Raw genomic sequence first — 10000 nt, 5'->3', positions numbered from 1 at the left:
TGGTTGTAGGCTCTGTGGTTGTAGTTGTAGGCTCAGTGGTTGTAGTTGTAGGCTCAGGGGTTGTGGTGGTTGTTGGCTCTGTGGTTGTAGTTGTAGGCTCTGTGGTTGTAGTTGTAGGCTCAGGGGTTGTTGTGGTTGTAGGCTCTGTGGTTGTAGTTGTAGGCTCAGGGGTTGTGGGCTCTGTGGTTGTAGTTGTAGGCTCAGTGGTTGTAGTTGTAGGCTCAGGGGTTGTTGTTGTTGTGGGCTCTGTGGTTGTAGTTGTAGGCTCAGTGGTTTTAGTTGTAGGCTCAGGGGTTGTGGTGGTTGTGGGCTCTGTGGTTGTAGTTGTAGGCTCTGTGGTTGTAGTTGTAGGCTCAGGGGTTGTGGTGGTTGTGGGCTCTGTGGTTGTAGTTGTAGGCTCTGTGGTTGTAGTTGTAGGCTCAGGGGTTGTTGTGGTTGCAGGCTCAGGGGTTGTGGTGGTTGTGGGCTCTGTGGTTGTAGTTGTAGGCTCTGTGGTTGTAGTTGTAGGCTCTGTGGTTGTAGTTGTAGGCTCAAGGGTTGTGGTGGTTGTAGGCGCTGTGGTTGTAGTTGTAGGGTCAGGGGTTGTGGATGTTATAGGCTCAGGGGTTGTGGTGGTTGTAGGCTCTGTGGTTGTAGTTGTAGGCTCAGTGGTTGTAGTTGTAGGCTCTGTGGTTGTAGTTGTAGGCTCAGGGGTTGTAGTAGTTGTAGGCTCAGGGGTTGTTGTGGTTGTAGGCTCTGTGGTTGTAGTTGTAGGCTCTGTAGTTGTAGTTGTAGGCTCAGTGGTTGTAGTTGTAGGCTCAGGGGTCGTAGTTGTAGTTGTAGGCTCAGGGGTTGTGGTGGTTGTAGGCTCAGGGGTTGTGGTGGTTGTGGGCTCTGTGGTTGTTGTAGGCTCTGTGGTTGTAGTTATATACTCTGTGGTTGTAGTTGTAGGCTCAGGGGTTGTGGTGGTTGTAGGCTCTGTGGTTGTAGTTGTAGGCTCAGGGGTTGTTGTGGTTGTAGGCTCAGGGGTTGTGGTGGTTGTGGGCTCTGTGGTTGTAGTTGTAGGCTCTGTGGTTGCAGTTGTAGGCTCAGGGGTTGTGGTGGTTGTGGGCTCTGTGGGTGTAGTTGTAGGCTCTGTGGTTGTAGTTATAGACTTTGTGGTTGTAGTTGTAGGCTCAGGGGTTGTGGTGGTTGTAGGCTCAGGGGTTGTGGTGGTTGTAAGCTCTGTGGTTGTAGTTGTAGGCTCTGTGGTTGTAGTTATAGACTCTGTGGTTGTAGTTGTAGGCTCAGGGGTTGTGGTGGTTGTAGGCTCAGGGGTTGTGGTGGTTGTGGGCTCTGTGGTTGTAGTTGTAGGCTCAGGGGTTGTGGTCGTGGTGGATCCCGGGGCGGTAGGCGGCAGGGTGGAGTCGTCAGTCAGGACTTCCACGTACTCGAATCCAACGGCTGCGCCAGCTTGTTTTCCAGTTCCACACAATTCTATTTTCAGCTGTTCACGGGAGAAGTAAATTCACAGTTAGGTAATGCATCAGGACAAAGCATATTGTCAACATTATGGAAATGATGATAATGGTTTACGCATTAGGAACAAAAAGGACATCATAATAATGCTAACAAATACATTACTGAAGATGTACTGTTGTAGTATGGTTTTGTTGTTCTCCATTATTATCATCATCATCAGTAGTTGTCGTTGCAGTAATAATAGTGGTTGTTGTAGCAGTTGTAATAATAATGATGAAAGTAGTAATAGTGGTAATGAGAGTAGCAATAATTATTATGGTAATAATTATAAAATAATTATTATGATAACTATTATAAAAATAGTAAAAGAAATGTAAGTAAAAGTAATAATGATGATGATAATACTAAAGATTTTATAATAATAATCATAGTAACTATTAAAATAATAAAACTATCTTGTTGTTATACTTTTATACTTTTATATCGCAGTTTAGAGAATAATCACAAATAATATATCAGATTCATAGCTTATGACGAAATATTGAATCATCTCTTTCAAACAGTTTATATTCCCACGCAGTCTTTCAAAAGTAGTATGATATAGAATATAGCATTACATTTTTACTGATGTTTGGCATTTTATGCTTGTTTGCAAAAATGGCCCCCGAATTGCTGATCTCTATAACTGAAGCTGAAGAAATAGGCTAAACTTGTCAAATATAAGTAAGAAAGACTTCTACTGTAGAACTCTAGACCAGGGCAACTCAACTATTCTGAGCAAAGGTCCAGTTAGACAAGTCCCAGTATATACAGAGGTCCGGATAAATATTTCACTTGCAATTAGGGAAATAAAACCACCAATATGAGTACTCCAAAGTATTCCCATATCCCCTAACTTACCTAACTTTCAAGAATCCATCGCCAGAACCTTCATTTTATTTAATTTTAATGTTCTCCTCCTGGAGCCTGGGGCCCCGCTACAACACTCAGAAGGTCCGGATTTGGACAGCGGGCCGCCATTTGAGTAGCCCTGGTTTAAACATTATTCACATAATGATGATGATGAAGGTAATAAGGATGATGATAATAACGATAATAGTATTAATAATTACGGTAATTATAGTAATGATCAAAACAACAACAATAATGATAATAATGATAATTCTTAAGATGGCAATATTGATAGTGATCAAAACGGAATGAATAATATGACAGTATCAATGACAATAATTACTATCAATGAGAAAAACTATAATACACTTCACATTTTTTTTTTTCGGTCGAATTTGTTGCAAAGTATCAGCACGAGAGGTACTTTCTTGTTGTTGTTTTTTTCTCTTCGTCTCATATGTTAATTCATCCAATTCTTTCTTTCTCTTATGCATTATCCATCCATTTGCTGTCTTTTTTCTCTCTTCCTGGGCCAACTTTAGGCATCCGTAACTTCCCTGTCGTCTGTTGGATTATCAGATTTTTTCAAATGGATTGCATTCCACTCACTTGTTCTGCTTCAGCAGCTACTACAAATTCCGTTCGAAAGTTAAGCATAGCTGGGTTCATTCGATACTGCCAATCATCTTGTGGCGCCGTTAAGGTTTCCCGCATTTTTATGGTATTCGCATTTGGTTCGGAGGCTGGGGGGCTCTTCAAGAGAGATTTTCATCAAACTACTTTTCAGATTAAACTTAAATAATTGTTGGCAATTATTAGTTGATTAAAAAAAAAAAAGGTTTTGGGTAGGCCACTTGGTTACTGGTACCATGAATATTGTTATATATTATAAGCCAAAACTATGTATATATAAATATGGTCATGTCTATAACAACTATATGGAATGGGAAGGAAATGGTAAAAAAAAAAAAAAAAAAAAAAAAAAAAAAAAAAAAAAACATTTACGCAATTCAAAAATGTTATGAGTTTTACAAAACAATTTATATCAACATTTTTTTTTTTTTTTTTGGCAGGTAGCTGGTACAAATAGTTTGGCATGGATATGCTAACAGTGGCAAGAATAGTCTTATGCTGATGCTGATGATAATTGTTACTGATAATAGTAATGTCAATAAAATTCAGTCCTCCAGTTAGTGATGCTAACACCAAGGAGGGCGCATTGTCAAATTCACCCTTTGTTGTCACGGGGACTCATCTCGGCGAGCTTCTAGATGAAAGCCTAGCTAATATTAACTTAGTAGCCCAAGCCACGACTATCTAGTTATAACGCAGGCCTCGTCGCATGGGGTGAACCAAACCATCGCCTATGCGCTTGATTTTGGTAAACACTTGCTCGCGCGGTTCTCTTCACTGGTTATTTGTCATTTGCTATATAAATGAAGGCTCAACGTTTACTAAAACGACGTATGTAGGTTCGTTCGTGCTTGTAGAGAAGAAATAGTAGAAGTATAAACTGCAGCAAGAACTTCGTTTGCAGGATAGATATAAGCAAGCCTCATTGTGGACCTTTGGAAGACTCGCGCATGTAAACAATGATGTTGTGACAACCACTCTCCAATGAATTTCCGAGTAAAGATAGTAAACTTGCTTATGAAATATAAGGATATAGAATGCAATATCTATTTGAATATCAAATTAATTGAAATGTATAGTGTTGTTATTTTTTGTGCAGTTGAGTATGATAATTCAAAGCAGACTACAGGCACTCTGGTCATGCCCACTTCGCCGATTTCCAAACAATACATATCGTCCGCTTCTACTTTCAACCAAGTAGTAGACTGTGCGAACTCGGAAGCTAGATAGTTGAAGTTACCACCGATTTATGATTCAGAAATCGCTCGTGTGACCATCGCTTAAGTCATTTAGTTTAGTCTTTCAGATAGTCTAATAATAACGATAATGAGGGTGACAATAATAATGATAGTCACAGTAATGACAGTAATAATAATGATAATGAAACTAATAATGACTATTAATGCTGAAAATAATAATAATGATGATAATGTTAATGCTGATAATAATACTAATAATGATAATATTGTTGATAATAATAATAATAATGATGATAATAATAATAATAATAATGATTATATTAATGCTGATGATAATAATAATGATAATAATAATGCTGATAATAATAATGATAATGATAAGATTAACAATGACAATGATAATGCAAAATAACGATAATAGTAATTACAACAATACTATTAATGAAATGAAAAACTAATGAATAATTGAAAGGAGAAAACACACTACCGTGTTGATACTATGGTATAAAAACCCACACTGTAAAACTAGATTTAATTGAAAAAGAGACTACAGTTTCGGAATCCACCTGGATTCCATCTTCAGGTCTGAGGAGGCAAGGAAGAGGAGGGGGTATAAGACAGAGAGAGGAAAGGCAACGCACAACAACGCACAAGGGGGCACAACAACAAGGCTCTCTTCTGCCATCAGTGGGATACAGGCCATCTGATGGACTGGTCAGCGGCGCGAATTATCTTTCCTTCCGCTGACGTCCACGCCCGCAGATTGGTGGAATCTTCCCTAATTAAGCTGCTTCCCAATTTCACCCTGAACAGCGGATTTTCTCCTGCTGACAGTCTCCTCGCTTCCCACATCCTCCGCCTTCTCCCGTATGCCGGCCACCCTTCACACAGTCCGCCCGACCCTCCGACCTGATCTGACCTCCCTTCGTTTCCGTTCGTCTGTCCTGCCTGCCCCGTGTCTCCGCGTTGCCTTTCCTCTCACTGTTTTATACCCCCTCCTCTTCCTTGCCTCCTCAGACCTGAAGATGGAATCCAGGTGGATTCCGAAACTGTAGTCTCTTTTTCAATTAAATCTAGTTTTACAGTGTGGGTTTTTATACCAAATTAATAATTATATCAATAATCCTATCAATGATATTAATAACTATAATAGTGACGATAATGGCAAAGATAATGATTATAATAATGATAATGATAACAAAAACAACAATAATAATCATGATAATAATGGTAACACTACTAGAAATAATGATGAGTATGATACTAATAACAATAAAGATAATGATAATAATAGTAATGATAATAAAGATGATCAATACAATACCAGTTATAATATTAATTATAATAATAATGATAACATTGTAAATATTAAAAATATTAATAATTATAATAAAAAAATAATGATAACAAAAATAATGATAATGATAATAATAAAGATAATAACAACAACAAAAATATTAGTAACAATAGTAATGGTAATAGTAATTATAACAATAATAATGATAATGATGATATTAATATTAGTAAAATGATAATAACTGTAATAATAATAATAATGATGATGATCATATTAATAGTAATGTCTACTACTTCTACTGCTACTACTACTACTACTACTAATAAGAAGAATGACAACAATTGTATTAATGAACTAATAAAAAATAACAAAAATGATAATAGTGATACTAATAGCAGTTATTATAATAGTGATAATGATCATAATGATAGTTACAAAAATAATAAAAATAACAATAACAATAATGATATCGATAATGATAATAATAGTAACAACAACAGTGATAATAGTGATAATACCACTACTACTACAACATTAAAAACAACAATGATGATGATAACAGTAATCAATATAATAATGATATAAAAATGATGATATTGATAATGGAAATAAAGTTGATCATAATAGTATTAGTGATAATACTAACGGTAATGATAATAATAATAATGTTGATAATGATAATAATAGTAGTAATAATAATAATAATAATAATAATAATAATAATAATAATAATATTATTATTTACATTATTTAGTATAATTATTATTATTAATATTATTATTATCATTATTATTTTTATTATCAATGTTATTATCATTATTATAAATAATAATGATAATAATACGAATATGAGATTCATGATAACAATAATAATAATAATAATAATAATAATAATAATAATAATAATGATAATAATAATTATAATAATAATGTAATGATAATAATGATCATGATAATTATAATGATGATGATAATATTAATAATAGTAATGATAATAATAATAATAACGATAATAATAATAATGATGACGAAAATAATAGTTTTAATGAGATTTGATAATATTATTAATGATAGTAATAATGACTATATAAATGATAATAAGCATAAGGATTTTCATAATAATAGTAACATTAGCAATGATAAAATCAACAATACCAAAAACTATAATGATAATGATAATAATAGTGATGATAACAATAACATTAATGATAATAAAAAAAGTATGATAATGATAATAATAATTATGATGATATTAAAATGACAATCATGGTAGATTAAAATAATAGTAATAATAATATTTATAATAATGATGATAATAATAGTGTTAACAATGATAATGATAATAACAAAAACATTAAAAATAATGATAATAACTACAGTAACAATAGTAATAATTATAATGATAATAATAATAATAATGATAATAAAAGTATTAATAATAACAATAATAATTATACTTTTAATAGTATGAATGATACTAATGGTAATAATAATAGTAATAATAATAATAATAATAATAATAATAATAATAATAATAACAAATTGATAACCATTGATAACATTAATGATAAATACAATACTGATCCTAATAATGATAAAAGTAATAATGATAATATCCAAGATGATGATGATAATCATGATAATAATAGTAATAAGATAATAATGTAATAACAATATCAACGAGAATAATGATAGTAATGACACTGATGACAAATATAATGATAATGATAATGGTAAAGATAACAATGACAATAATAATGATAATAATGATAATGACATTAATAATAATAATAATAATAATAACAATGATAGTAATAACAATAATAGTAATAATAATAATAATAATAATAATAATAATAATAATAACAATGAAAAATGATGATAACAATAATGATGTTAATAATAATTATAATAATGAATAATGATTGCAATACGAAATAATAATGATAATGATCATAATTATGGTAATAATGATATCAATAATGATAATACGAATTATATAAAAAAAATGATTATGACAATAATCAAAATAACAATAGTAATAAAAATGATAATAACAGTGATAATGATAATAATGATGAATATGACAATAATAATTTCATAATGATGATGATAATAATATTAATGGTAATGATAATTGTGATTTTAATTATAATAATGATAGTAATGATAATAATACTAATAATACTACTAATAATAGTATTTATTTATTATAAAACTGATAATGATAATACTAACAATGATAAAGACAACAAACTGATATTGATGGCAATTATGATATTAATAATAGTAATAATAAAATAATAATAACAATAAAAATAATAATAACAATAATTAAAACAATGATAATAGATATAATAATAATGATAATAATAATAATAATAACAATAATAATGGCAATAAGGATAATAATGATCTGGTTCCTCCTGCTTCCCTCCTCTTCCTCCTAAACTCCCCTACCTCATCCCCTTTCCTCTTTCTTCCACTCTCTTTTTTTCTCTGAGCCCCCTCTCCCTTCCCCCTTTTTACTTTACGTCATCCTATTTGCCTCTTTAATTCCATTAACTTTTTTTTTTTCTCTTTTAGCCCGTTTCCCGCCTTTTCTCCCTCCCCTTATCTTCTAACCTTTCCCTCATACCTTCCTTCACATAAATAATTAAGCAAATCCGAATAATAATTGTAGATATTACTGTAATGATAAGAACAATAACGAGTATTATATAATAGGAATAACAATAATGACAGCAATGTCAACAGTAATAATGAAAACGATAATGAAGGGAACAATTCTACATACAGGTGCAATGGATGCATACTGAAACAAACAGAATCTACACATGTGCATCTTGAAACGTGCATTCATTATTCCTAACCATACATCAGACCTACTTACATCATTGGCTGGGGGGCAGGTTTTGAGCCACACAGTCTCGTTCCATTTTCCATTTCTCTCCGGGAAGGCAACATTATCACATAGCATTTCCTGTGAATAATAATTACACGTTGTGATGATCTTGAGCTCCGAGACTGCGACGTCACACCAAAATGACAAGCGAAGAGTAAGACTGCTCTCAAGATTAACAATTATGGGTTTCATACACGAGTAAGAACTGCTGTCTAGCAAAAAGGTCCCGCCGCTGTTTTCTCCACCCGGAGGAACGCTCACTTCGTATTCTAAATCGATGTCCTTGTAGGCCATAACTTTGAAGGCCCCGTTGCTGAGTTCGCCGAAGTTGTTTAGGTCGTATCTTAAATAAGTGAATAAGCCGCCACTCGAAGCAAACAAGTTAGCAATAGCCATTACTTTTAGCAATGTCTTCATCTTCATCTCGATATATCAGAAGGCACAGAAATACGGTATCATTTAACAACTCTAGTGGTGCACCGCTTTCAGTTTATCTTCGCGCCCAAATAACGACACGAGAATATCAAGGGACGCGAATCGCCACCCGTCAATACTGTTATGATCTGTCACTGTTATGACTTATGACTATTATAATCAAAGATTTGGTGGGAGGGGTCTTATCCTAGACTACATCAGTATTGAGTCTTATCAGTGATAAGGTTTTTGGTCTGAATTCTTCTACTCATTCATTAGAGCAATTCTTGACTGACATTTCTTTATTAAAAAGAAAGATCTGATATTAGTATAGAATGATGCCCGCAGACTCAGCTAAGTTATGCCTTTTTTGAGTAATTATCTTTACTCAATGTATACTTTCAGCTAGATCTTGGTAGATCTGTTGTTTAGCATGAGGTGCGCATGCTTGATGGTGCATCTCAACAAGTACCATCCTCATTGTTCCTTTATTTGATTTATATGTTGTGGTTTCTTCCTCGGTTATTTAGTATCATTTCCAAAATAACGTGTCAGTCACTGTTATTACTATTGTTATCATCATCATCATGTTATCATTTTCACCGTCATTATCATTATCATTACCATTACCATTACCATTATCATTATTATCGTTACTATTACTACTACTATTACTACTACTGTTACTACTACTACTCCTACTACTATTTTTATCATTATTATTATTATTTTTATTAGGATTATGATTACTAGTATTACTATTATTATCATCATCATTATTATCATTAACTTTTATCACTGTTATTAATCGTAATAAGCATGATCATTATTATTATTAATATTCTGGTTCTTACTGTAATTACCATTTTCATTATCACTACCATTATCTTTATTAATATTATCATTAACAACGTTATAGAGGCCGCGGTAGCCGAGTGATTAGAACATCGGCTTCATAGACTGTCACGACACTGAGTTCGAGAGTTCAAGTCTTGGACAAGGAACTTCACCTCGATTGCCTATCGTCATGGGAGGTCACAATCCAGTGGAATGTCCCGTGGCGGTCCCAATTCAGCCCCTATGAATGGGGAGAGTTGACGGCAGGAATGACATCCGGTCGTAAAAACGTGCCAAACTGTAATGAAGTTGCGGATACAAAGGGTGGAGGAGGAGAATCCTGAAGAAGAAGAAAAAAATTAACATCGTTATTTTTTTTAGCCT

The 10000-nt window shown here is 33.1% G+C and overlaps 2 protein-coding genes across 2 annotated transcripts in view; both read right to left on the bottom strand.

Annotated features, from left to right (window-relative positions):
- LOC125037666 (mucin-2-like) overlaps positions 1-367 on the bottom strand; it is a gene marked incomplete at its 5' end in the record, with an annotated part of 28022 nt that extends 27655 nt beyond the window's left edge. Inside the window, one exon of the mRNA XM_047630863.1 lies at positions 144-367. Coding sequence (XP_047486819.1) covers positions 144-367 — 224 coding nt within the window. The remainder of the gene's footprint in view (positions 1-143) is intronic.
- A 481-nt stretch (positions 368-848) lies between these two features.
- On the bottom strand, positions 849-8822 carry LOC125037665. The gene is made up of 3 exons (XM_047630862.1): positions 8354-8822; positions 1314-1465; positions 849-912 (listed from the first exon to the last, which is right to left on the bottom strand). Exons 1-3 carry the CDS (start codon positions 8786-8788, stop codon positions 849-851), a joined length of 651 nt encoding a protein of 216 aa, XP_047486818.1. The 5' UTR covers positions 8789-8822.
- Positions 8823-10000: the final 1178 nt, after the last annotated feature.

Source organism: Penaeus chinensis, chromosome 23 (genome assembly GCF_019202785.1).
Source record: "Penaeus chinensis breed Huanghai No. 1 chromosome 23, ASM1920278v2, whole genome shotgun sequence".
In the NCBI taxonomy this organism is placed as follows: domain Eukaryota; kingdom Metazoa; phylum Arthropoda; class Malacostraca; order Decapoda; family Penaeidae; genus Penaeus; species Penaeus chinensis.
This window is presented reverse-complemented; position numbering and strand designations above follow the sequence as displayed.

Bases quoted from the DNA above. Each gene is read 5' to 3' on its own strand.
- LOC125037665 (XM_047630862.1), bottom strand. From the start codon at position 8,788: ATGAAGATGAAGACATTGCTAAAAGTAATGGCTATTGCTAACTTGTTT. The intron at 1,466-8,353 runs GTAAGTAGGTCT...TCCCGTGAACAG, and splicing joins CCTGCCCCCCAGCCAATGAT to CTGAAAATAGAATTGTGTGG. The intron at 913-1,313 runs GCCCACAACCAC...CTACAACCACAG, and splicing joins CCTACAACTACAACCACAGA to AGTATATAACTACAACCACA.